Source organism: Mangifera indica, chromosome 7 (genome assembly GCF_011075055.1).
Source record: "Mangifera indica cultivar Alphonso chromosome 7, CATAS_Mindica_2.1, whole genome shotgun sequence".
Classification (NCBI taxonomy): Eukaryota; Viridiplantae; Streptophyta; class Magnoliopsida; order Sapindales; family Anacardiaceae; genus Mangifera; species Mangifera indica.
This window is the reverse complement of record NC_058143.1, coordinates 1,030,719-1,058,555: the sequence shown is the minus strand read 5'-3', so window position 1 is coordinate 1,058,555 and position 27,837 is coordinate 1,030,719. Positions and strand designations below refer to the sequence as shown.

The 27,837-nt window shown below is 33.0% G+C and overlaps 3 protein-coding genes across 5 annotated transcripts; 2 read left to right on the top strand and 1 right to left on the bottom strand.

Moving 5' to 3' along the window:
* Window positions 1-327: 327 nt before the first annotated feature.
* On the top strand, window positions 328-10,776 carry LOC123220814 (putative disease resistance protein At3g14460). Its single transcript, XM_044643395.1, has 8 exons — window positions 328-1,642; window positions 2,100-4,274; window positions 4,612-5,214; window positions 5,301-5,321; window positions 5,429-5,468; window positions 6,768-6,904; window positions 8,130-8,408; window positions 10,603-10,776. The coding sequence occupies exons 1-8, from the start codon at window positions 608-610 to the stop codon at window positions 10,774-10,776; spliced, it is 4,464 nt and encodes a 1,487-aa protein (XP_044499330.1). The 5' UTR covers window positions 328-607.
* Window positions 10,777-10,991: 215 nt separating this feature from the next.
* Window positions 10,992-13,474, bottom strand: LOC123220659 (protein ALTERED SEED GERMINATION 2-like). The gene is made up of 4 exons (XM_044643224.1): window positions 12,830-13,474; window positions 12,527-12,697; window positions 11,893-12,391; window positions 10,992-11,205 (listed from the first exon to the last, which is right to left on the bottom strand). Exons 1-3 carry the CDS (start codon window positions 12,911-12,913, stop codon window positions 12,335-12,337), a joined length of 312 nt encoding a protein of 103 aa, XP_044499159.1. The 5' UTR covers window positions 12,914-13,474; the 3' UTR covers window positions 10,992-11,205; window positions 11,893-12,334.
* A 9,175-nt stretch (window positions 13,475-22,649) lies between these two features.
* Window positions 22,650-26,955, top strand: LOC123220634. Of its 3 annotated transcripts, XM_044643179.1 has the most exons (9): window positions 22,651-22,843; window positions 23,196-23,401; window positions 23,750-23,819; window positions 24,437-24,596; window positions 25,062-25,143; window positions 25,686-25,902; window positions 26,127-26,191; window positions 26,313-26,579; window positions 26,765-26,955. In XM_044643179.1, exons 2-8 carry the CDS (start codon window positions 23,309-23,311, stop codon window positions 26,565-26,567), a joined length of 942 nt encoding a protein of 313 aa, XP_044499114.1. In that variant the 5' UTR covers window positions 22,651-22,843; window positions 23,196-23,308; the 3' UTR covers window positions 26,568-26,579; window positions 26,765-26,955. The 3 variants fall into 3 exon arrangements, with proteins under 3 accessions (XP_044499115.1, XP_044499114.1, XP_044499113.1); XM_044643180.1 differs by having other exon boundaries at window positions 22,650-23,401; window positions 24,554-24,596; XM_044643178.1 differs by having other exon boundaries at window positions 22,651-23,401.
* Window positions 26,956-27,837: the final 882 nt, after the last annotated feature.

Below are 27,837 nucleotides of genomic sequence, written 5' to 3'. Positions count from 1 at the left end.
CACATGGAGGGCATTTGCCATAATTTTGTTTGAGAAAAGTTAACCTCGTGATAATATGTAGCATGAAACATATAAGTGAAATAATTTATATGAAAGATGATATCCAAAACTTTTAGCCCAAGGCAGAAAATGCTTCAGCTTTTGGCTGTTTTAGATAATTTATGGATGCGTCAAACTATACATGCACATATAAGTGAAATAATGTTTCTGCCCCCTACCCCACCGATACTGCCCCTCTCTTACCAACAGTCTTACGCCATCAACACTAATCCCCCGCCATTTCCCCGTTCCTGATAAATTGCCCAGTATTTCGTTTTGTAATATGAAATTAACCGAAATTTAACTGACTGATTTGCTGACAAAAAACTGAAAACTGAGAGAGATTAATGGGAATTGCCTCTTTTCGGTTTTACAGTACAGCGACTTTAATGCTTTTTTTACCTTCCGATTTCGTATTTGTCGTCTTTTCTTTTAACGTAGGGTAGGGATTTTATGTGCCAATTAGATTACCCCTTCTTTCTACAACTTATATCTTTCCTTTCTCTTTCTTTCTTTCTTCCCTTCTTGTTACAATCTTAAATCTTTCCTTTTTTCCAACTGTCGAACCATGGAAGTCGTTCTTGAGCCTGTCGTCTCCGAACTCGTTAAGGGGTTGCTTAAGATATTGGGGTCCAATGAAGTGCGAGACTTTGCCCGGCAGCTTGTTGGAGGGGTAGATTCAGAGATCAAAGAGCTGGAGAACAAGTTAATGATGGTTGAAAACCTTCTTCGCAATGCAGAAAACTGGCAGCTGGTGGATAAACGAGTCAAAGAATGGCTTGACAATCTTCAACACTGGGCTTATGATGCAGAGGACTTACTGGATGAGTTTGCCTACGAAGCTTTGCGACACAAACGCAAGGCAGAACACCAGGCTAGCTCCAGCAGAGGATTTAGCTGTCTCCCTGCTTCTTTCTCTAGTCCTTCGTTCGCTGTCCAGATGGGGTCCAAGATCAAAAAAATCAATAGTCGGTTGGAAGAACTCCGCCAACAAAGATCAGCTGAACATGAATTTCAAAAGCTTTCTGAACTGCCAGCAACTAACGTCGCTGCACCGCCAAAACCAGAGGAAACTTCTAGCGTCCGACTTGAACGAGTTGTTTATGGCAGAGATGAAGATAAAGCTGAACTACTGAAAATGGTGAAAAATGGCGCCAACTTTCAAGTAATAGCAGTTTTCGGCATGGGAGGGATCGGCAAAACAACAATTGCTCGAGAAGTGTACAATCATGAGTCGGAAGATTTCAAGTTTGAGAAAAAAGCGTGGGTGTGTGTTTCAACCACCTTTGACGTTCTCAAAATCTCAAAGGCACTTCTTGAGGAATTCTCGTCCTCTGTTCCAAATAATTTAAATGCAGTGCAAGTTAAGTTGAAAGAGGCAGTACGTGGAAAGCAATTCTTGATAGTATTAGATGACATTTGGAAGGTGGACTACAATGAATGGGAAAAGCTCAAGTCTCCTTTCGCAACTGGTGCACCTGGAAGCACAATGATCGTGACAACTCGTCATACAGATGTTGCACAAAAAATAAGTTGCTCTCATACTCATCAATTAAGTCTTTTATCCGACGAAGCTTGCTGGTCTTTGTTTAAGGAGCATGCGTTTGTGTCGGAAATATAAATTGGGCATACAAGTGTGAAGATTGAAACCCATGTTACACAAAACCAATTGGCTTATGTTAAGGTTCAATCCACAACACTTATATACCACTCATTTTACTTAAGTTTATTAGATGTGGGACTCTTCTTTATTTGAGTCTCAACACCCCCGCTTAAGTGCAAACACCTAGGCTGTTAAACCTGCCTTTCGGCTCAGCCGATTCTTGGCTGGGTGCGTTGTCACTTGTATCCAGGAACACTTAGGCTGTTAAACCCGCCGTTTGGCTTGCGCTCTGATACCATGTCGGAAATATAAATTGGGCATACAAGTGTGAAGATTGAAACCCATGTTACACAAAACCAATTGGCTTATGTTAAGGTTCAATCCACAACACTTATATACCACTCATTTTACTTAAGTTTATTAGATGTGGGACTCTTCTTTATTTGAGTCTCAACAGTTTGGGACTGGTACAGCTGCTGTTCCTAATCAAATTTCGGATTCAATTTACAAGAGAGTTGTTGAAAGGTGTGGCGGTCTACCACTGGCAGCAAAGACCCTCGGTAGTCTTCTACGCTTTGAGCGGAGCGATACATGGGAAAATATATTGGAAAGCAAAATATGGACTACATCTAATAAAAGCGATCACATTCTCCCAGCTTTAAAGCTAAGCTATCATTATCTTCCTTCGAATCTAAAAAGATGTTTTGGCTATTGCACAATTTTTCCTCAGGATTACGAATTTGAGGAGAAGGAACTTGCACTTTTGTGGATTGCAGAAGGTATTGTTCAACCATCTGAGAAGCAACTAGATGAGACAAGTGAGTGTTTTCATAAATTATGTTCATGGTCGCTTCTCCAACAATTGAGTAGTGATAGTTCTAAATATGTTATGCATGATCTTGCTCGATGGGTTTTTGAAGGAATCAGTTTTAGATCTGAACAAAATAATGTTGAACTGTTGGAAAAGGTTCGTTATTTTACTTATGAACCTGATTATTATACTGGAAAAAATAAATTTAAAGCCTTGGAAAAAGTAAAATGTTTAAGAACATTTTTGCCTGTGAGGCCTGAATTATGGTGTTATATGAGTGCTACTGTTATTTTTGATTTATTGCTAAAGTTTGAAATGTTGAGAGCATTATCTTTTGAAAATTATCAAATTTGTTATTTACCTGATTCAATTGGAGATATGATACATCTAAGGTATCTCAATTTCTCTCATATTATGATAAGAAGTTTGCCTGAGTCAACATGTCAGTTATTTAACTTGCAAACTTTGCTATTGAAAAATTGTTTTAATCTTATGGAGTTACCTTCCAATATGAGATATTTGACCAATCTATATCATCTTGATATAAGTGGTCGAAATTCATTGAGAGAGATGCCATATGGAATGAAAAAGTTGACAAATCTTCAAGTGTTATCTAATTTTATTGTGGGAGAGGATACACATTCTTATTTGGAAGATTTGAGGAGTTTAAGTTTTCTTCAAGGAGAGCTTCACATTTCAGAATTACAGAATGTGACAAATCTAAATCACATACAAGAGCAAATACTAAGCAATAAGAGCAAACTAAAAGTGTTGATACTAGAATGGAGAGATCAAGTAAACTCACAGGCAACAGATATAGAAATGAATCTACTTGACAAGCTAAAGCCTCCTATCAATTTAAGAGAACTCGCAATCAGAGGCTATGGTGGTGAAAGTTTTCCATCTTGGTTAGGAGATTTGTCATGGCTCTCTAATTTGCGTGTGTTTACTATTGAAAAATGTCCCCAACTTATTGGAGAAGTTCCTAATTATTTTTCTTCATTAGAAAGATTCGTTATTAAGGATTGTCCAAGGTTGGTGGTCTCATTATCAAATTATCCTATAGGTTGCAAATTAGAAATTAATAATTGTAAAGGAATGGTATGTAATGATGGTTCAATTGATTTTGAGAATTTGGATTCTAAATATCTTGCAAATATTTCGACAATTGAAGATAAATTAAAGAAAGGTTTTCAAAGAGTAGATCGTTTGGAGATTGTTCATAATGAAGAGATTATAGAATCATGGCAAAGTTTGAAAAACACCAATTTTCTTTCCAGTATAAATTATCTTGAGATTAGTGAGTGTCAGAATCTAAGATCTATTGGAAGGGGCATGCTACCATCATCTCTGGAAGAATTTGATATTAATTCCTGTCAGAGTCTAACATTCATTGATAGCGATGCCTTACCTTTATCTCTGAAAAGGCTTAGGATTGAAGTATGTGAAGAACTGAAATTTTTGGAGGATTTAAGTGTTTGTTCTCTTATTGAGTCCATAAATATTTTTGGGTGTAAATCTCTCAAGTGCATATCATTAGATGGTCCGTTGCCTGAGACACTCAACCATCTAGATGTTAGACGTTGCAAAGCACTGGAAACATTATCATCTCGCAGAAATGAGTACCTCCCTAAGGCACTTACATCCATCCATATTAATGAATGTGAAGAGCTAAAGTCCATTGCTGAGTCCTTTGATAATAGCACGTGTCTTAAAGATATTACTTTATGGGGTTGTGAAAATCTTGAATCCTTACCTTCAGGTCTACACCATCTTCCTTGCCTTGAGTCTATTAAAATATGGAAGTGTCCAAAATTGCCGGTGACAGAAGGTGGTTCCCACCAGTCTAATAGAAGATTTGAGCATCTCAGACCTCCCACAACTTAAATCTATCTCAGACCACACCAATCTCACCGCTCTTGAAAGGTTGGAAATCATTTCACTCCCACTGCTTGAATCCATCTCAGACCTGAACAACCTTACCTCTCTAAAATGGTTGCAAATCCACAATCTCCCACAGCTTGAAGTAATTTCAAATCTCAGCTGCCTCACCTCTCTTACAAAGTTGTACATTAAGGAATGCCAAAAGCTCAAATCAATTCCAAGTCTCAGCGGCCTCACCTCTCTTGAAAGTTTGGAAATCCGTGATCTCCCACAGCTTGAATCAATTCCAAGTCTCAGCGGCCTCAACTCTCTTGAAAGTTTGGAAATCCGTGATTTCCCACAGCTTGAATCAATTCCAAATCTCAGCGGCCTCATCTCTCTTAAAAGTTTGCAAATCATTGATCTCCCACAGCTTGAATCAATTCCAAATCTCAGCGGCCTCATCTCTCTTGAAAGTTTGCAAATCATTAATCTCCCACAGCTTGAATCAATTCCAAATCTCAGCGGCCTCATCTCTCTTGAAAGTTTGGAAATCGTTGATCTCCCACAGCTTGAATCAATCCAAGATCTGAGCAACCTCTCCTCTCTTACAGATTTCATAATTTCCAATTGCCCAAGGATCAAATTAATTCCAAGTCTGAGCAGCCACTCCTCTCATGAAAAATTCTACATTGAGGATTGCCCAAACCTCAAATCCATTCCAGATCTTGGCAACTTCAAAGATTTATCAATTATAAAATGCCCAAAACTCAAATCCCTACAAACCCTGCCATCCTCACTTCAGTCTTTATATATTACAGATTGTCCACTGCTTATAAAACGATGGAAAAGTGTTAGGGGAAAATATTCCTCAAAGATTGCTCAAATTCCTAAAGTTGTAATAGATGGCAAATTCATCTACAATTCAAAGGAGTACGAAGTTGTTTATCGGAGCTTCTTTCTCTAATTTTCCTAATGGCACAGATACATCTAATTCCATCAAAGGTTTGTAAAATATCTTGATGACACCTCTACTATTGTCCAGATATTTACTTAATCTAATATCTTTTCTATTAATTTTGAAGTTATTAATCTCATTTGAACTTTGACAGGTGATGGTCAATAAGAATCTCTCAATTATAGTTTGTTCAGGTAATTCATTTAACTTTAATCAACTTAACATAATACCTTGTATCTCTAATTCTAATCCAACATTTCTAATTTCATAAATTTATTTGGTAACTCAAGAAACTTTCAGCTTAGGAAAATTCCAGTTTTTGGAATTTTAAATAAAGTAAATTCTTCATGTTCTTGTTTCCTGAGAGGATCTTTCAACAACAGATTTTTATACCTTATTTAAGGAATCATTGTTTACTTAATGTAAACAACACAATGCAGGACTGCTATGCTTAGATTCAATGTTGTAGAAATCATCGGAAAGGCTTAAAATTTTCATTCTCTAACTTCATGTAAGCATATTAAACATTGTGTTTATATATCTAACATTGTAAAATTGCACATTTTCTACCTTACTCTTGGATTTATATATGAAGTCTGCCAATTGATGAGAACAAAATCTAGTAATGGACTTCTATATATGTTGTTGAAGCAGAGCAACCAGTAAATTTTCACCTTATGCAAGTATGTCATAAATTCTTTCTGAATTTATGTTTTCTCTTATGCAGACACTTATTCTTTCAATTTCTGTGAGGGTCATTAAATACAAGATTAGATGATATTATTGCTAAATTTGTTTGAGTTAAGAGATTTGATGCAAATTTGATAATTTTGGCTTGCATTTCTCTGCTTCTACAATTCAAGGCAACAATTCAGGGCAAAAATGTATAGAGGCCAGTGTTGAGCTATTTTCATTCTCAAATTGAATAATAGATTTATAAATTGATCTCGTTTGGTTTTAGGCTTGTCAAAACTTCTAACATCTAAATTATTCTACAATTTTTATTTCTACTTTTTGTTTTTTAGAAAATAATTTCTCTACCTCAAATTTAGACTTCGCTAACTTTTTTTTTACTTATGTCAGATATTTGACTACAACAAAATTCTGAGCTATCAACAATATTTTCAGATTGAAGTTTATTGAGGTACTTATATGTTTCATGTCAATCTCATTTCTGGTTGAATTTAAATTTTAATACGTATAATTTAATTCAGTATTTTATCATTTTTTTCCAGCAAGAAGAAAGTAGAAAATATTTCTCTAGTTTCAGAAGTAGAGGATGGCATTTTGATCTTACAAATTGAAAGTGGTTCCTCTGTTTCAAAACTTCTCTACTTTGTCATCTCATAGATTGTCTCAACTTTTTTGGTTCCAAGGTAATCAAAAGTAAGCAATCTCTGCAATTTTTTGATAAAAACATAAGCTAAAGATCCTTGCTACTTTCTTTTCCAAATCTGGGTCTACTATTTTCCTTCTGATTCATTTTTCTTCAGGTGCCACTGTCTCCAACTTAGACAAGCAACTGCTAGAACCTAATCCTGGCATGTCTAAGTTTTCTGGATCTAAACTTACTGCGTGTCTGCTTGCTGAAATTCCAATACTGAGATTGTATCTTCTAGCTGTTGCAACGGTTAGTCAAGCAGCATTTTTCCTGCTTGTGTGTATGGTATTTTTATTGTTATCTCATTGTTTTTGTCTATGGCAAAGACATATTGTGAAATGCATCATTATTAATCTATGGTTTACACTTTATAGCTTATTTAAGGAATCATTATTTACTTTCTCTTTGCAAACAACACTATGCAGGATCCCACACTTAAATTAACATTGCAGAGATTGTTGTGGGCTTAAAGTTTTCCTCCTCCAACTTCATGTAAGCATATTTAAACTTTCAACAAGATCAAAAGTTATTTCTGCTTCACACATCTAATTGCATATTGTGTACCCTACTTTTACATTTGCATAGAGAGTCCACCAGATGGTGAGAAAAACGAAGTAATGGACCTCTATATATCCTGCTAAAGCAGTACAACCAGTCAATGCTCATATAACAAAGCACATGAGATATTCTTTCTCAATCCTTTTACATAGTCTTATTCTTACATGTTCCCACCATCATTACACTTTTATTTCAGGAAAGCATGTCTCCTTAATTTGAATGTTTTAATATTCAAGGTGAATACTGAAAGAATTTCGAGATGAAATTGACACAACTTCAAGAGAGTTTCATGTCACCTTTGATAAAAGACTCGAATATGATGTTTAGCTTATGACATTTCTGCAATAGCTTGTGATCAATCAGTTTCTATGGTGGTAAGGCATTTCGAACGTTGATAACATATTCTTGTACATTTTTGAGATATTTGAAATAATGAAAAGTTCACGTGTTTTCTGTAGAAACTGTAAGAGTAAAAATTTCTAGAATCACATCTTACATACTTTGAAGATTAGGAGGTGTTCTACATATATAATTCACCATGAAAGGATTGCTAGATCTGATAAGTTCCAGTCCTTACTAGATCAACTAATCGGTCTCACATCCCTTAAGTAAGTTCATAATGGGATTGTTCTCAAAGGCACTCAATATTTATACTTGTCCTTTGTTACTCGACAACTTGTTGAAATAAAGAAAAGTAAGGACCGGACAAGGAATCTCCTGAAGCAAATAGATGAGATTAACGAACATTACCTCGCTTCAGAAATTTGTAATATTGATCTTTAGGACAACTTGTTGAAATTGTACTCTTCTATCATTTGTTTCATGTATTTCTACAATTGTGTCAATTTCATGATTCATTTTTCTTGGTTTTGCAAGTGATCTGGCTAGAGGGTTTGAAAGTTAAGTACATAAACAGCGACACGGCTACAGAAATGGAGCAATTTGCTTTCTGCTTGGATGTTCGAAGCCTTGTTTCTTGTGGATGTTGGTTCTTCCTGTCTGCATGTTAGAAGACTTTGCTGCTACATCCAGGTTTATGGCTTTCTTGGAGCAAGATGATTACTTTCCCTACTGTTCCTTCACGAATATGTCTGAATTTATTACTGCCTTTTCGCTTCTGGAGGAATTTTCCGCTGCTGAACTGGTAGTTCTTGTTGGTTTGCTCTTAGCTGGTGCCATGAATAAGCAAGATCATGTTGTTTAATTTCCTCTACAATTCTGGTCCAGCTACATTCAGTTTTCAGTTTCTTTTTCTCGCTGTGCAATATTATTTTTTGCCTTTCAGTTTGGATGGTCTCTTTTGCTGTTTTGTGTTTGAAGTTGACTGCATGGTGCCGAGGTGTCTTTCTTTTTTCATAAATTTATTGGTAACCGAAGAAACTTTTTCAGCTTAGGAATATTCCAATATTTGGGAGTCTAAATAAAGTAAATTCTTCATTTCTTGTATCATTTTTCAATTCCTGAGAGGATCTTTCAACAACTGACCAGATAATCTTATGATTTGTTTTTTTGTGAGTTTTGAATTCAGGGGAGGAACATTTAGAGGCAGAAGTTGAAATATTTTCCGTCTAATTGATTTGAAGCTTATCTTGTGCAATTTAGGTTTGTCATCTTATTTAAGAGATTTTCATAGCTTATTTAAGGAATTATTGTTTACTTTCTCAATATAGACAACATAATCCAGGACCCCTATATGCGTGGATTTAGTGTTGCAAGAATCATTGGAAAGGCTTAAAATTTTCCTTCTCTAACTTCATGTAAGCATATTCAACACTGTCTCCTTTATTGCGCTTTATCCTAGAAAAACATCTCCTTTATTTGAATGTTTTTAATATTCAAGGTGAATCTTGAAAGAATTTCGAGATGAATTCCACACAACCACAGGAGAGTCATGTGTCACTTTGAATGAAAGGCTCAAATAAGATGTTCAGCTTATGACATTTCTGTAATAACTTGTGAGTAATTAGTTTCTATGGTGGTAAGACATTTCCAACTTTGATAACAAATTCTTATACGTTTTTAAATCTTTGAAATGATGACAAATTTACATCTTTTCTGTAGAAACTACGAGAGTAAAAATCTCTAGAATCACATCTCACATACTTTAGAGATCAAGAGGTGTTTTGCTTATATAATTTATAAGATTTGATACATTCTAGTCCTCACTACATTAACTAAACAGTTTCATACCCCTTAAATAAGTTATTAATAGGATTGCTTTCAAAATCACGTTATTTTCTATTGGTTAGCCTATTTGCAACACAAATATTGATATTTATCTCTTGTTACTTGACAACTTGTTGAAATAAAGAAAAGGGAAGACAGGGCAAAAAATCTCCTAAAGCAAATTGATGAGATTAAAACACATTACATCACTTCAAATATTTGTAAGTCACAGTTGTACTCTTGTATCATTTGTCTCATGTATTTCTACAGCTGTGTCAATTTCGTATTTCATTTTTCTTGATTTTGTAGGTGATATGGCTATAGGGTTTGAAAGTTCAGCACATAAACAACAACACAACTACAAAAAAGGGAGAAAATATAGAGAGTTTTGAAAAATAAACTACTAGATCATTGCTTCACAAACTTGGGCCTCATTGTGTCGCTATGACATCCTAAACTTAATGTGATGATAAGAGGAATGTGATGTTGGTAGGGCAACAATGTTGGTAAAGGAAATCTACTGAAGTAGCATGACATCAGTACCAATCGTGGTAAGACATTTCCAAATGGATAAAAATTCTTTTAAATTTTAAGATTTTTATGATAATAACAAAACTTATATCTTTTCAACAGGATCAAAAAAAGTCAAAAAAAAAAAAAACACTCTAAAATCTCATCTCTTGAACTTGTGGAGATCAAAAAGTGTTATCCACATGTACATTTTGTCAGAGAAGGTTTATTGGATATAATAATCCCAAGTCCTTATTAGATAATTTCTTAATAAAAAGATTCTCAAAGTTGTGTTTTTTATGGTTATTTGTCTAATTTTAACTCAAATATTGATATTTGTCCTTTGTTAATTAATAGTTTGGAGAAAGAAATAAAAAGGAAGTCAAAATAGTTTCAATATGATATATGACAAGAATTTTTCTGAGTAAACTGGATAAGATTAAAAGACTTGATTCACCCACTGTTTTAATTGTGAATTGTAACTTTATCTGTTGTATTAATTTTTTTACTTTTTCTTTCAACTCTGTCATTTTCATATTTTATTTTCTTCTTTTGCAGATGTTGATCTAGGCACAAAATTGGAAAAATTAAGTTCACTAACATCAAACAGCTAGTGACTTGGAGAAAATCTGAAAACTGTTAAGGCCACAAACCACTAGATCATTGCTTCATAGACTTGGGGCTTCATCATGTGACCATGTCAAAAAATGCAGTTGCAGGGTGCTACAGACCTGGAGTTTTGCCTTGAAGCTGCTGTTCACTACTGCTCGATTAGTGGTATCAGGATGTTTGCTGGAGACTTTAATGTGTTTGGGGATGAAATACATGCTGAAGAAGTGGTGCTGGGTTGGCTCTTCCTTGCTGCTGCACTCCTCTTACTGGAGTAATACGGGAACAAGAAATCCGGAATTTATGTTCCAAAAAGAACATAAATTCCTTGATTTTGTGGTGAATGTGAGACAAATTTTTTTGTTATTGATTGCATAGTAAATTAAAGACAATTTTTCGTCCTTGATTATGTAGTAAATTGAGAACAAATTTTTTCCTTGATTGTGTTGTAAATTGAAGATAAAAAAATCAGTTTCTATTTGTATGGTAAATTTGGGAAAAAAAATTTTATATTAAATGAAAATTAATAATTATATTAATTCTTAAAGTCCAACAATTCATATGAAACATCTTTTCAACAAAGTGAAAAGACAACAAGAAATACCAAATCCTGTGTACACTCTATTGACAGCCAATCCATGCTCCAATTGCAAGTTAGGGACTGCTTTGCCTGCTACAATCATCAGTACCATAGAGTGGCACCTATGCTGCATTTACAAAATTTCACTAAAATCAGAAATATATTGGTTTTTAATTTCTCTTCAAAATGCATGACTAGTTTGAGATTTTTCTGTTTCTTTTAACTTCTTACAACCCCATCTGGAGGAAGCTTTTTCATTCAATTTAAAATATGTCAAAAGTACCAGTAATTTTTTCTCAAGCCTTCCCAGGAACTTTGTTCAGTGGAGAAGTAATTTTTAAAGTTTTTTTAAAACCCTTTTCTTTTTATTCTCTTTAAATGAACAAAGCTAAATGTATCCTGTAAAATAAGATATCTCCCAAGTATTGAGCATACCCTTGACAATATCCGCTTAAGCACGTGAGAGAAACTACATCTACAAGTTGAAGGTCCACAACAGCAGCACCAGGTTCACAATGCTGAAAAGAAACTTATCTTAGTTCAATTTAATTTTGTCAACAAGGAAGCAAATTTTTACATGTCTAGGAACTAACTGTAAGCAGTGGCCCTGTAAAAGATCCACAAGAATACTCGACCACTTTAATGTGTACAGCATCAGAAGCAATCAACTCAAGATAAAACCTGACAAATTCTGAAATATTGAATGAAATTCAATTTATTTCCAACATATTATTTACACCAAACACATTTTAACAAACTTTATATTCACCACTATATACTTCATGCATAAGATGTTGTTTTGAAAATAACTCACAATCTCAAGACCAAGTTCCATTTTTCCAGAACCCAGACGATCTGATGAAACCTGCCCAGGCAGTGTAAAAACAGATAAGGCAACACCCATTGTCCCAACCATTTGATGCACGTTTTGCTTCTTCAGAAACAGAGTGACTTAAGAAAGGGAAAGGCCAGCAGCTGCAGCTAGATCCAGCAACCTGACTTTCCAACTCCACTTGCATAATCAGAACTAAATTTAGTGTAAGAGCAGTTCAGACATATTCGAAAGGATAAAGACATAAAAAATTAAATCAACCAATACAAAGATAAATTTTCACTGGAATAAGTAATAGTAGAAAAGACCTAAAGCGTGAGCATGTAAGTGCATATGCAGGAAAGGCCCCTACATGCATATATGTAAGGAGGAAAAGGAAGAAACAGAGAACCTTGTGAACAAGAATAGGGCCTGCCAAACCACTTCATCCAGCTATGCCTTGAGGTGGAGGCACTGCACAATCATCTCCAGCAATAACAATCTGCAAATGTTTAAAGAACATATCACTACTTTCGTTTGCCATGTTGAAAGAAGTAGCTAATGACTTGTTAGAAACAGATTTCAATCAAAATAAAGAGATTACAAGCATTTATCTTAACAACAGTCTTTAAAGAACCTTAAGCAATAAGGCAGCTCGTGTGCAAAGACATTCATGCCTCAACATGGATCCAATTTCACTACCATGCCCTTCCAAAGCTTCATTGCATGCCTCAACTCCATGGAAAAGATTTGCCCCTTCATCTAAGTAATTTCCAGCAATTTCAGTTAACATCCTGCACTTTTCAAGCTATAACAGCCATGTCAGACTAGCATATGCAGACACAATGACACCTGTGATTTATTCTCATTAGTTATCAAATTACTCAAATCTAACAAACAAGGATCTCAAAGAAATAATAGGACAAGCATAGAAGTATACCCTGGCAGCAAGACCATTGAATGAAACATCAGATACTGGTGGATGCAGTTCAACCCCGTCAAGTACATCGATGAAACTCATCATTTTTTAAGCATCTCCTACAGTATATTGCCCCGAGCTGTGATGCTATATAGAAAAAGACTATCATTTGATGAAGCTTTCACCAAACCAAGAAATTGCCTAAGCATGTAGCAATAAAAAAAATTCACTCTCAAAAAAGTTCATTGATGGTAATCTATGCATCAAGCTTACGTCAAATTAGAATATAGGCGTGCATTCTCAACCTACAAAATAACAACAGAGAATCCTTTCTCATCCTACCACCCTAAATCGCATTTATGTTGATACTAAGATGTGCACATTTTTTTAAACTTCACCAAGAGAATCATAGATTTGCTTCCAAATTGATATTTTGTATTAAGACGTAATGCATCAAAGTATTTTTCCAATTCAAAATAGCCAACGAAAACAAAATAGCCAGCAAGTCTTATTAACCAACAAAAAAGAGCATACCACATTAACAAAAGTGCAAAACTGGTTTCCAAATTGATATGTTGCATTAAAACGTAATGCATAGAAGTAGTTTTTCCATTCAAATTGGCAGATTATACACAACATGACGCATAGAACTATTTTACCTAAATAACAGGAAGCAAAGTATTCATTTTTAGATAAATAGTCAAAAACTTCGAAACTGTATGATCTTCCGCAACAAATGGTGGAGCCAGTAGCGGTGGAGAGACGGCATTATCTGGCCATTCGTCTGACTGTAGTTAGGGTTTCTCTTGAGGCGTAAACGGTCACGGATCGAATGAAAGCTGAGATGTCTTGTAATGGTGTTGTTAATTGCGCCAATTCCATCGTCGGAATCGGGAGGGATAGAGGTTCGGCCCGTGGCCATTGGCGTGTAATAAAGATAAGTAGATTAGGATTAGAAATTTTCTCGAGAAATTGAAGGAAAATTAAGAAAAGAATTGATGAGAGATATGTTTGGTTAATTTACAGAATAGAACTGAAATCTTAAGTCGTTGAGCTGCGCATGTAGGCACCAATTTGCGAGTTCTTTCAATTATTTTAGAAATTTATATTAATTAATTATATATAAGAACCTTCTGAGGATGTAATTTTGAAATTAAAATTCAGTCTCCTAAAATAATAATTTTAGGACAAAAATAAAAATCATTTTTAAAATTATCAAAACAGAAATCCTAAATTTTAAGGAGATAAAATTAAAATTTCAATCTTCTAAGATTATCATTAAATAACATTCAAGACGGAATTAAAATTTTATTTCTAAAAATGTAGAATTTTGCCTTTTAAAATAATTATTTTAAAATTAAATTAAAATCATATCTAAATATTTCATCCTTAAATTTGAATATTTGTTATAATGATAACTATTGTTATATTGAATGATAAATGTACTCAAAACAATATTTGTAAATTGCTATTTGTATTGAAAAGCTTTTCCAGAATTATAATGAAAGTTCAATTGATCCGTCTTTTAGTTCCTTACGTTAGAATTAACATAGATTCAAGAAACACAAAAAACTCAGATAAGCAGATTAATCCCTACAGTTTCTGAGAGGATGGAAGTCAAGTCTTTTCCCATAGATTGCCACGCACCCTTTCCAAATTTGGTGGTCCTTGCTGCTCCACTCCTTTGCTGCCATGTGTGTTTATTGTCCCAAGCGGTACTTCCTTCTCTTGATTGTTTTGCATTTGGTGTCTTATCTTGTAGGAATTGTAAGCATAGACCCTAATTAACAATCTCCCTATCAAAAGTAACAATTTGAAGTACACAATAATATTCGATTGAGGAATAAAAAGCAGAAGAAAGAAAATCTGTAGATTTAGTGTCTAATGTTTCCTGATATGGGATAAAACTAGATCAACCCATAAGAAAATTTAAAAATATCTTTGAAGTAGATGAAGCATGCACAATATGTTTTGAGAGCATTATAACTCAACGAAGCAATACAATGCTAGTGAGTTCCCAAACAAAGGTCAAATTTATGCAGTTAAAAGTTCAAAGAGTCTCTCGTATGAATTGAGAAGAGGAAATTAGGACAACAGAATGAGACTTAACCTGACTTAGTATAACATAGCAAGTCTTAAATGCTTTTACCTGAAGGGCCCTTTTGGAGCAATATTCTTCCCCTGACAATATAAATTTCATCAAAAAGATGTAAACACATGCTACAACATGTAAAGCTACCTAAATGGCAGATGAAACATATCATGTGCTCACCAAAATTGCTTCACCACTTTCTGAAGCTCCATTTTTTAGTGACTTGCATACGTGTGACATCATAAAGACAGAGTAACTTACCCAAAAGAAACAAAAAACCAAAAAAGAGGTGGACAAGTATATATTATCTTAAAGATAGACAAGGATGTCTTCCTTCTGTGCAAGTATAAATGGTATTACAAAAGCTCCAAGATATCATGCTTGCTTGATTTTTATCTCTACTTTGACTCTGGCTTGATTTAAAAATTTTTTTTTTAAATTATTCTTACCACGAATCCTTGCTTCAAGGATGAACATTGAATTGGCGGTTATTAACTATAGTTAATGAAAGGAGTTGATTATTGGCAACCCTGCCATCCCACAGCTTTTACCAGAGGCATCCAATTTCATCAAAGGTTCGTAAAATATCCTGATGACACCTCTACTATTGTCCAGATTTTTACGTAATCCAACATCTTTTCTATTAATTTTGAAGTTATTAATCTCATTTGAACTTTGGCAGCTGATGATCAACAAGAATCTCTCAATTGTGGTTTGTCCAGGTAATTCATTTAACTTTAATCAACTTAACATAATACCTTGTGTCTCTAATTCTAATCCAACTTTTCTAATTTCATAAATTTATTGGTAACTCAAGAAACTTTTCAACTTAGGAAATTTTCAACTTTTGGAATTCTAAATAAAGTAAATTCTTCATGTTCTTGTTTCATTTTTCAATTCCTCAGAGGATCTTTCAGTAATAGATTAATTAATATTATGCTTAGTTTTTGGTGAGTTTTGAATTCAGGGGCAGAAGTTGAAATATATATCCTGCTGAAGCAGAGTAATCAGTAAACTTTTACCTTATGCAAGCATGATAATTTTTTTCTCAATCCTTTTATGTAGACACTTATTCTTTCAATTTTCGAGAGGGTCACTGATTACAGATTAGATGATATTATTGTTTAATTTGTATGAGTTTAGAGATTCGATGCAAATTTCATAATTTTGACTTCTCTTTATATACTTTTACAATTAAGGGTAAGAACGTGTAGAGATAAGTGTTGAGCTATCTTCGATATTAAATTGAACAATTGATTTAAAACTTGATCTTCTTTGGTTTTCAATCTGTCAGTACTTCTAACTACTAAACCATTATATTAGTTTTATTTCTACTTTTTGTTGTTTTAAGAATAACTTATTTGTCTCAAGTTTAAATTTCGTTAACTTTATTTTTACTTTTATCAGATCATTTTACTAGAACAAAATTTTGAGTTGTCAATAAGATTCTCATATTATAGGTTTTCAAAGTACTTGAATGTTTTGGGTCAATCTCACTTCTAGTTGAATTTAAGTTTTAGTACGTGTAATTTAATTTAGTATTTATCACTTTTTTTTTTCCAGCAAGAAGCAAGTAAAAATATTGCTCTAGTTTCAGGAGTAGAGTATGGCATTTTGATAACAGAGTATTGACAAACTGAAAGTGGTTCCTCTGTTCCAGAATTTCTCTACTTTGTCATCTCATAGATTGTCTCAACTCTTGTGGTTCCAAGGTAATCAAAAGTAAGCAATGCCTGCAAATTTTTATTAAAAAACATATGCCAAGGATCCTTGCTACTTTCTTTTCCAACTCTTGTGATTCCTTCTGATTCAGTTTTCTTCAGGTGCCACTTTCTCCAACTTAACATAAGCAACTGTTAGAATTTAACTCCTGGCTTCAGGTTTGGAGCTTTGGAAACCTTGCTGAAGATACAATACAGAGATTGTATCTTCCAGCAGTTGCAACAAAAATTAGTCTCATTTTCTGCTTGTGTATGGATATTTTTTTATTTTTATCTCATTGCTTTCGTTTTGGGCAAAGTCATATTGTGAAATGCGTCATTATTAATCCATGGTTTACTTTTTTTAGCTTATCTAAGGAATCATTATTACAATGCTATGCAGGATCCCTACACTTAAATTAACATTGCGGAAATAATTGGAGGCTTAAAGTTTTCCTTCTCCAACTTCATGTAAGCATATTTGAACTTTCAACAAGAACTAACGTCATTTCTGCTTCACACGTCTAATTGCATAGTATGTACCCTACTCTTTACTTTGCATATGGAGTCCACCAAGTGGTGAGAAAAACTAAGCAATGGACCTTTGTATCCTGCTAAAGCAGTGCAACCAGTCAATGTTCATATAACAAAGCACGTCAGATATTCTTTCTCGATCCCTTTATGTAGTCTTATTCTTGCATGTTCCCACCATCATAACACTTTTATTCTGGGAAAGAATGTCTCCTTAATTTGAATGTTTTAACATTCAAAGTGAATACTGAAATAATTTTGAAATGAAATTCACACAACTTCAAGGGAGTTATGTGTTGCCTTTGATGAAAAACTTGAATAAAAAGTTCAGTTTATGATATTTCTACAGTAACTTGTGATCAATTAGTTTCTATGATGGTAAGATATTTCCAACTTTGAAACAAATTCTTGTGTAATTTTTTAGTTCTTTAAAATAATGATAAGTTCACGTCTTTTCTATAAGAACTACAAGAGTAAAAATCTTTAGAATTACATCTCACAAACTTTAGAGATCAGGAGGTGTTCTGTTTATATAGTTTACTAAAAAAGACTTATTAGATCTAATAAGTTCCAGTCCTTATTAGGTTAATTAAATTGTCTCACATCCCTTAAGTAAGTTTTTTAATAGGATTGTTCTAAAAGTCATGTTATTTTCTAGTGGTTAGCCTATTTGTAACACAAATATTGATTTTTTTTAATTGGTAATTAACACAAATATTGAAATTGGTCCCTTATTACTTGATAGTTTGTTGAAATATAGAAAAGGGAAGACAAGACAAGGAATCTCCAGCAACAAATGGATAAGATTAAAAAAAAATTCATAGCTTCAGAAATTTATAAGTCGCCATTGTACTCTTATATCAAATGTTTCATGTATTTTTACAGTTGTATCAATTTCATTTTCTATTTTTCTTGGTTTTGCAGGTGATTTGGCTGTAGGGTTTGAAAGGTAAGCACACAAACAACAACATGGCTACAAAAATGGAGAAAATATGAAGAGTTTTGAAGAATAAATCACTTTATCATTGCTTCATTAACTTGGGCTTAATCGTGTCACTATGGCATTTTAAACTTATTGTGATGATAAGAGGAATGTGAGGCTGGCAAGGCAGAAATGTAGGCAAAGGAAATTTGCTGAGGCAGCTTGTGATTGTTTTGATAGTGATAAAAAATTTCCAAATAGATAAAAATTGTTGTAAATTTTAAGATCTTTGTGAGTTGACAAAGCTTATGTATTCTCAATAATATTAAAAGATGTCAGCAAAAAAAAAAATCTAAAATCTCATCTCTTGAACTTATGGAGATCAAGAAGTGTTCTATGTTTGTATATTTTGCCAAAAAACGCATGTTGAATATGATAATCTCAAGTTCTTATCAGATCACTAAACAGTTTTAAAATCTTAAGTAATTTCTTAATACAAATATTCTTAAAGTTGCACTTTTTATGGTTGTTTGTATCGTTTCAACTCAAATATTGATATTTGTCCTTTGTTAATTGATAGTTTAGAGAAAAAAACAAAAAGAAAGTCAAAGTAGCTTCAACAGGATACATGACAAGAATTTTTCTAAATAAATTGGATGAGATTAAAGGACTTAACTCACCCACTATTTTCTTATTCATAAAATTGTAAGTTGTAATTTTATTTGTTGTATCAATTTTTTTCGATTCGTTCTTTTAGCTCTATCAATTTCATATTTTATATCCTTTTTTTGCAGATGATCGAGGCACAGAGTCTGAAAATTTAAGTTTACTAACACCAAACAGCTCGTGACTTGGAGAAAATCTAAAAACGGTTAAGGCCACAAACCATTATATCATTGTTTCATAGACATAGGGCTTCATCATGTCACCATGTCAAAAAATGTACATACCAAAGAAGGTATTTTAGAGTATATTGTTTCATTGCAGGCTAGCATAATGCACTATAGCAATTGTCCTTGCTTTACAAAAGTCTCGCAAAAACATCAACATTACTTTGATCCATATGATCACCTAAAAAACGAAATGATGAGGCACACCTACACCATGTAAAGATGATAAAATGATTAAAAAATATTAACTAGAGCACCAGTAAATGAAATTTTCCATAACATATGTTTGATATTGCACATTTTTAGGGGCATTAAAGATTTAAACCATGTAGTAGAATAATGAAACAATGATAATCAAATACCTAATACATTTAGACATACTTATAACATGTCAAAATAATAAGTGGATATACAGGTTTTTTTAATATTAATTAATGAAAAAGAGATCAACCAAAAAGGGAAATAGCTAACTCATGAACTAAAAGTCTACGTTGAAAAATAACACCCAACTCTTGGTAAGACATAACGAAAACTCCTCATATTTATTTACTGCAACATATGATAATAATCTTCATCCAAATTGTAATTACTTTCAAATCATAGTCATCGGTGCAAGACACTTCATCCATCACACTATGCAAATATCAACAAGCCTAAATATCGAACAAATAGTCAGAGTTGTTAAAGAGATCAGGAAATAATGTTTATGATGATGGGTTTGTGTCTTATCTAACTGATTATATGACACATGGTTGGTTCATTCTTTTTTAAGCTAAGACAAGAAATATCAAATCTTGAAGCACTAAAGCAACTTACATAGAGCCTATGTTAAAATATATTTTGAATATATTATGGGTATTTTCCTTTTCTCTATTTTGAATATTTTGTTTCCGACCACAAAGTTCTGTTTCCAGCTAGTGTCAATCCTGGGTTTCCTTCTTTTTCCGACAACCAATATCTCCCGCAGTGCCTCTGTGACCTGTGCCCTTCGGTTGGAGAAATTCGTGAGAACGTACAATAGCCTTGATTTCTTTTATTTTTGGATTTGTTTACTGCATTGGAGAGATTGGTTTTCCCTTTATTTTTTGGAATTGTTTTGGGCCTTGGAGATTGGGTAGCATCGACTTTCCATTGGGTTGCTTGGATTACGTGATATGGTTTGAATTGAGTTATTTATTAACTTTTTGTAATAAACTTTTTGGATTGGGCCACTCCTTTAGCTTTGGATCATTGTCCATCATTGTGAGCTCTGCATATTGGATTATTGAATTGAGTTGGGTTTGCATTGTTGCCTTGAGTCCGACTTAAATCCATTTTGAGATGTTCAAATTAAATTTAAGTTAGTAGAAGATATCATTGGAAAGGTACTAACAAGTTGAATAAAGTTATTGATGAGATAAATAGCATTATTAACAAAACAAAATAAACAATATCGCTGAAGAAGGATTCAAAATGAACTATTGAATTAAAACTTCAATTTGAATTTGTATCTAATTACATCAAATATCAATTTGATTTGAGTTGGTTCAGTTCATATTTATCCCTAATTGGAGTAATGCTATCCTTTAACATTTATTTAAGATGTCTTAGCTTAACATTTATTACCAATGATCAATTTTTTTATAGTGTTACTTTCTACTTTTATTTAATTTTTCAATAATTGAATTCTTAATTAGGTCATGACAACATGTTTTTTTCTTCTCTGAATTCTTTTTGGATCCTCCCCTTCTCCTTTTATCCTCATTGCAGTCAAGTTTTCCCACAAGATGCCACGCACCCTCTCCAAATTTGATAATCCTTGCTACTCCACTCCTTTGCTGTCATGTGTGTTTGTTGTCCCAAGTGGTCCCTTTCTTCTCTTTATTGTTTTGCATTTGGTGTCTTATCTTGCAGGAATTGTAAGCATAGACCCTAATTAACAGTCTCCCCATCAAAAGAAATAATTTGAAATACACAATAATATTTGATTGAGGAATAAAAAGCAGAAGAAGAAAATATGCAGATTTTAAAGGATGAGATTGTAAAAATCCTTTTTACTTTTCTCTTATGTGTAATGTTTCTTGATATACGAAAAAACTAGATAAACCCATGAGAAAATTTGAAATTTTCTTTGAAACAGATGAAACATGCATGATGTGTTTTGAGAGCATAATAACTCAATAATGTAGTAACTTGGGTGAATATTCTCATAAATTTGAGGTTTCTGTATAACAATTCTCCACATTTTAAATCTCCCAAAAATATCAACATTCCTTTTATCCACATGATCACCAGAAAAAAGAACTATGTAAAGATGATAAAACATTAAAAAAAACAAAAATTAGCTATAGCAAATGTTTTCTTACGACCGACAACATATGATAATAATTTTTACCCAAATTATAATTACTTTCAAATCTTAGCCATTGGTACAAGACACTTAATCCATAAGGCCATGCAAGTATCAACAAACCTAAATATCAAACAAATTGGAATATTCGTATTTCACTATGATATTTCTTATACAGATGCATGATATAGTTCAATCAGTCAACTAGAAAAAAGGCTTAAGATGACATACACAAACAAGAAATAGTTGCAAGATGATTTGCACCTCTGTTATTGTTAGTGATTGGAATAAATAAAAGAAAGAGTATTCAAGAAGAGCACTAATAAACTTTTGAAAAGAAAAATTAACATTGTCATTGAATTTACCATATTAGGAAACAAGTGAAAATGAAGAGAAAATAAAAATAATGAGAGTAATTGAAAAGACTAAAAAATAATATTTAAGATGATTAAATTGTCTCTTATCTAATAGATTATATAATACATGATTGGATCATTTTTTTTTTAAACTAAGATAACAAATATCAAATCTTGAAGCATTTATACAGATACCATATGTTAAAATATATTTTGAATATATACAGGATATTTTCCTATATTTAGAATATTTTTCTATTGTTGGTTTTTTTCATTCTCTAGTTACGAAAACATTTATTCCTACGCCGTCAATGATACTGCATTCCGTTAACAAAAAGGGCAATTTAGTCAATTGAGTTGGCTTGTTTAATCTGAAATAACGCATAAAAAATTCGTTTATATAAATGAAATTCTCAGACGGACTAAATGTAGGCGGCTGAGGATTTATCGCAACAATAAAATTATATGTATTTATTTTAAATACATAAATATATATATACTTATATATGTTATTATATGATTGGATGATTTTGAATTAAGAATAAAATAATAACTAATTATATGATGATATGTATAAATATGTATATATTTGTGTACTTAAAATAAGTACACATAATATTACTCTTAACGCAATCACCTTGGCGCTGACACGTGGAACATTTGAAAAATGAACGTCGTCATTTTTGTCTCGTTTCGGCAAATTAAGTGACCATTTTTTAATTCTTCCTGGCGTGGCATCATGGCTGATGGACATGCGTCGTGCAGTGGAAAAGCAGCTGAGTAAAAAACAAACTTGGTGGCTCTTTTGCGGCCTTTGTGTCAGAGTAATAAATGCACATAATTAAATTGTAATCAATGGGTGAAATAATTTTTCCAGCAATCAACGGCTATGGACTTGTTTACAATGAAACAGCCAATAGAAATTCGACACATGGAGGAACGTTACGTAATTTTATGTGTACTTAATAAAAATTTGCATTTAAAATAAGAATTTTTTTCGTTTGAGGGCGAATCAGTGTGCAGCACGTGCCCACCAAGTTTGAAACGCAATATGAAGAAAAGCAATCAGAGTCTCTTCATTTTTGCCTCTCCATTGGCCTCTGATCTGAGCGAGTATCCTCTGCAAATTTGAGTGAGTCGACTGTAAAAATCGGCGAACGGTTAACGGTGACGGTGAAAATGACGATGGCAGCACCTCATTGAACGTTTTAAACGGTAAAGCGAAGTCGTTGTAACCCCAAAGACAACGACATAAGCGATACTCTTCCCGCTAAATCTAGAAGGTTTTTTACCTCTGTTTCTAACTAAAAATTTGGCCGGCAGTTTGGCCATGGAAATCTAGAAAGTTAAAATTTTTCACCTCCTATGGGCGTGAATTTACGATTGGGCTAAAATTTGGGTAGGAAAAGTGCTTTTCCCTTTTGGAAGGGAATGTGCTTCCAAAAAAGACCTTACAGTTTTATAGGAATGAATTATTTCAAAAACGCCTCAAAGTTATAATTTCTTTTAAATCTCGCCTTGTTTCACTCATCTCCTACTTGACGCCCTGGGTCTGGCTGTGCCGCAGTTGAAAGCTTGTCATCAGTTGAGAGTTCGAAACCCAATTACAGACACAAAACAATAATCAGAAACAGAAGGAAAAACTGAAATTTCAAAACATTTTCGTTTTCTGAAACGAAAATGATGGCAAAATGCTCTTTTCAATCTACTGACACCACCCTCTTAAAGAGCCTCGATGGGCTTCGCCACCTCGCAGAAACGCGCCGTTTCAAGGTAAACCCACTTCCCAATTGAATTTCTTGGGGAAACTTTTAATTATCCTCCTTCCCAATGAATGGATGTAATAGTTTATGCAGTTTTTTTTTTTTAATTTTTTGTGTGAAATATTTGATAAATTGGCTGCTTAAACATTACAGTTATAATTTTTTCGAAGTTTCTGATATATATATCAAGAAGCAAGCTTTGGCTTTTAACTGGAAAATGTAGTTAGAATTAAGCTAAATTTCAGAGGGTGTTGGACGCAATTTTTGAAATAAGTTGTTGTTTTCAATAATTGATGTAAATATCATTGTTTTCATTGGCGTGTGGGTACTTGTGTTGTTTGTGGTGTTGTTTGTGCAGGCGTGGTTCTTGGATCAATTTGGGGTCCTTCATGATGGCAAACAACCTTATCCTGGTTCAATTCCTACATGTATGTATTCGCATGTGAGTTTTAGCATTTGAGTGTTCTTGTTTTTGGCTGATATATATTAGAAAGAGTAATGCCACTGCATATATAAATAGATGTGATGATCATGCAGTAGTGACATATCAATGTGTATTAGCTCCATTGTTATGTTTCATCCGATCACATCACACCACATCACATTAGTTTTAATAAATTACTTTGATCCTGATGTTTGTATTTTTGGCACTATGGATGGTGAAGAGTAATGCTACTTATAGACCTTTTGTAAAAACTTGTCCATTCACGTGGATGAACAATCATGCAGTAGGGGCACATTGAACTTGTTAAGCCTTTTTTTTAAGCCAAGCATGTTATTTCACATCAATTTGTAGTAGAGCTGGTATATATAGTTATATTTTGTATGGATGTTGATAATAGTTCAATAGTTTAAGTTCTTGGGTTGTGTTTTATTAGGTGGTGATAGTGATAGAGCTTAATTGCTTCTGGTTATGTGTTTGGTAATAAGCTTTGGATGAGTATGTGACGTGGTAATGTTTAGCTTAAGATTTTTTGGTTAGATATCTTGACTATATAATGATATGACAATGTATTGTTTTTGAATTTCTCTTTTTGGGTGACAGTAGAAAAGATAGCAACCACTGGTGCAAAAATAGTGATCATAAGTAACTCTTCAAGGCGTGCTTCAACCACGATGGAAAAGATGAAGAATCTTGGATTTGATACTTCTCTTTTTGCAGGCGCTATCACTAGTGGAGAATTAACACATCAGTACTTACAAAGGTTGAGTATTGTATCTTCTAACATTAAAGATTAAGAAATCATTTACTCTCAAAATAAATTAATAGTTTGTACTGTTTAACTCTTGTTCTGAATTCAATACCCATATTCTTTCAACATGTGTATTGTTTTTGTGTCAACTCTTAATTCATTGTATTCATTTCATTTCTCTTAGCATGTACTTTTAATCAACCTCCCTGATGGTTCAATTGTCGTGCTGTTTTGAATGGTGAAACTATAGTTAGTGATTCATCTATTCCATGACCAGCGCTTTTCAAAAGACCATATTTCTTCTCTTAACTTTTCACACAGATTCTACCATCTTATCTTGTTGCCCTTTATGTGCTTCTAATTATTATTTTTTTCATTTCTCACTAAAGTGTTATATCAACATATTGTTTGTTTTTTATACATTGTTTAGAGTTATATGGTACATCTTATTTTTTTCATGGATTATACTATAAATAGGAGAGATGATGTTTGGTTTGCAGCACTTGGAAGGTCTTGCATTCACATGACTTGGAGTGACCGGGGTGCTATATCCCTTGAGGTATGTTGAATATTAAAGTTCAATAGCTATTTGTTTGTTCTAATTCTCTTGGTGCTTCAGTTAAATCCAACAACATGTTACTACCTAGGATTTTCTCTTTCTTTGTTTAATCGATGTAAGGTACCTGAAAATTAAAAAAAAAAAAAAGCCTAAGAAGCATTTATTTTAAGAAAGGTTCTTACCAGAAATCTTTGTCTCAAAAATGAACCATTTTCAAATTGTTTTAATTGTCAGTCATCAGAGGCTTGAAACTCTCACTCTTGAGGGCAAAATAAAAACATTCCCTTTTGGGAAATGGGTAAAGTCGCGACCTAGTTGTCAAGAATGTGCTTCAAATTTTGAGTGTCTAAATATATTTAGATGCTTTACTCATTTATCATAAAAAAAAATCACTGTCGCATTGTAATAAGGACTCTCCTGTTTTATTAAGTTCATTCAAAGTGAGCAAGATTTCTGACTTTTGGGTTGCTGAGGTTTTTTGTATAACCACTTAATAGTCAATTTGATATTCTCATACATATCTTAAGCATTTCTTGCTGTAGGGGCTCGGCCTTCAAGTCGTAGAGAATGTAGAAGAAGCTGAATTTATTTTGGCCCATGGTACTGAAGCTTTGGGGCTCCCTTCTGGAGAGGCACGTCCTACTAGTCTTGAGGATCTCGAAAAAATATTGGTGCTTTGTGCTGCTAAGAAAATTCCAATGATTGTAGCTAATCCAGATTATGTGACTGTTGAGGCTAGGGCTCTGCGTGTTATGCCCGGTAAATTCCATTCTCTTTAGTACACAACAACATTGTGAAAGGAAAATACCTTGCTCTGTGATGGCAGCTTTGATTCTGTTGTAACATTTTTATACTAGTTGCTGGTGATTCTGTTCATGCTCTGGCCTGTTGCACAGAATCTGGAATTTCTCTATATATGAATTGCAGATTTTGGAATTTTGTTGCTATACCATTTTACATGTAAATTTTGTTGATCCTTCCAGGTACTTTGGCATCAAAATATGAAAAGCTAGGAGGTGAAGTGAGATGGATGGGCAAACCAGATAAGGTCACTTGATCTCTTTGTCTTGTTCTAATTAGTAAAATTGTTTAGTTACTTATCTTTTTTATGTATATCATCGTACATGTGGAGTTGACTTTGCTTTTACACCTTTCCAATAATTCATCAGATAATATATATATCGGCGATGAACATGGTTGGCGTTGATGCTAGCAACTCCATTGCTGTGGGCGATTCCCTTCATCATGATATTAAGGGAGCCAATGCAGCTGGAATCCAGTCAGTATTTACCACTGGAGGAATCCATGCAAATGAACTTGGACTAAGCAGTTTCGGAGAAGTTGCAAATTTATCTTCTGTCCAAACTCTTTCATCAAAATATGATGCATATCCATCATACATGTTACCAGCATTCATATGGTAAAATCTTATGAAGGTAAGTACAGTCCTAGTCACCATGTTTCTGATCTTTCTTGTCAGTAGTAAATATCAATTGATGTCAACCATAATTTCTAGGTTTTGTCGACTCTTGAAGTCTTATTTTCATGTTTGACTTTACCTATTCAACTTTGAGACAATGGTTAAAATCGTTGCAATATCTCAATCGTTATTTGTGTTCAGGTATGCATGACCAAATTCTTGTTCCAACGATGTAAAATTTTCTGCAATCAAAGAGTACTGGTACTTGAAAGCATTGTGAGAGAAAAACTCTGAATGGAGTTCAAGATCACTGGTATTCCAGCCAACCTTTCTTTTACCTTTAAATGGTAACATCTTGATTCAGTTTCCATAACCCAGATAATATTTTGGTGCACTCTTCATGGCTTTCCTTCAATATTGGATGACAAGAAACCAAATGTTTAAACATGAATAGTACTAGGGTTGATAACAATAAAAAAGACAGAATTTGATTTAAATTAAGCTCGAACAAAAGTTAATTTGATATCGGCTCGAATTTATAAAGTGACAAGTTGAATTTTCTTAATTTGACTCAATTTGATTTGTAAAATTCAAGTTTAAACTTGGTTTAGATGCAATTTAACTTTGAATTTGATTTTTCTTCATTTGAAGTCAAATATTTGAATTCAATTTGTTTATGAAAATTAGAACAATCCTTGACTCAATCTCTAATCAAGCTCAATCTATTTAAGTGATAACTTTGCTCATTTGATGCGAACTACAAGTTGAAATTGAGTCAATTGAGATCGCATCCATTTTTAATAGTAATCTTTTTAAAGTATTATTTAAATAATAAAAATAATTTATAATAGCAATGTTGAGATATATCTAATTATCTATTTTTTTAAATTAAAGAGGTCAAATTTTTTATTAGAGAAATTAAACTTTCAATATTATTAAAGGGACTAAATTTTTATTATTCCTTAAAAGTATCAAACAAATCATATTATTTTCAAAATAAAACAAAATATACTAAGTTAATTATATTTATTTAATATCTTTAATAAAAAATATTAAAAATTAGATTTACTTTATAAGAAAATTTAAAAATTCAATTCTTTCAATATGAAAATCTAAAAATATAAATTTTACAATATAAAAAAATAAAATATGTTACCTTTCATAGCAAAAATAATAATTCAAATTTTCTAGTAATGTTTTTAGAATTAGATTGAATATTGATTTAGTGAAAGGGGTGATTTAATTCAATTGATAATTAGATCAGTTAATTAGTG

Bases quoted from the DNA above. Each gene is read 5' to 3' on its own strand.
- LOC123220634 (XM_044643179.1), top strand. From the start codon at position 23,309: ATGATGGCAAAATGCTCTTTTCAATCTACTGACACCACCCTCTTAAAG. The intron at 23,402-23,749 runs GTAAACCCACTT...TTGTTTGTGCAG, and splicing joins CAGAAACGCGCCGTTTCAAG to GCGTGGTTCTTGGATCAATT. The intron at 25,144-25,685 runs GTATGTTGAATA...TTCTTGCTGTAG, and splicing joins GGGGTGCTATATCCCTTGAG to GGGCTCGGCCTTCAAGTCGT.
- LOC123220659 (XM_044643224.1), bottom strand. From the start codon at position 12,913: ATGATGAGTTTCATCGATGTACTTGACGGGGTTGAACTGCATCCACCA. The intron at 12,698-12,829 runs GTATACTTCTAT...TGGCTGTTATAG, and splicing joins TCAATGGTCTTGCTGCCAGG to CTTGAAAAGTGCAGGATGTT. The intron at 12,392-12,526 runs GTTCTTTAAAGA...AAACATTTGCAG, and splicing joins GAGCTGCCTTATTGCTTAAG to ATTGTTATTGCTGGAGATGA.
- LOC123220814 (XM_044643395.1), top strand. From the start codon at position 608: ATGGAAGTCGTTCTTGAGCCTGTCGTCTCCGAACTCGTTAAGGGGTTG. The intron at 6,905-8,129 runs GTTAGTCAAGCA...GTACATAAACAG, and splicing joins ATCTTCTAGCTGTTGCAACG to CGACACGGCTACAGAAATGG. The intron at 8,409-10,602 runs GTTGTTTAATTT...CAAAAAATGCAG, and splicing joins CCATGAATAAGCAAGATCAT to TTGCAGGGTGCTACAGACCT.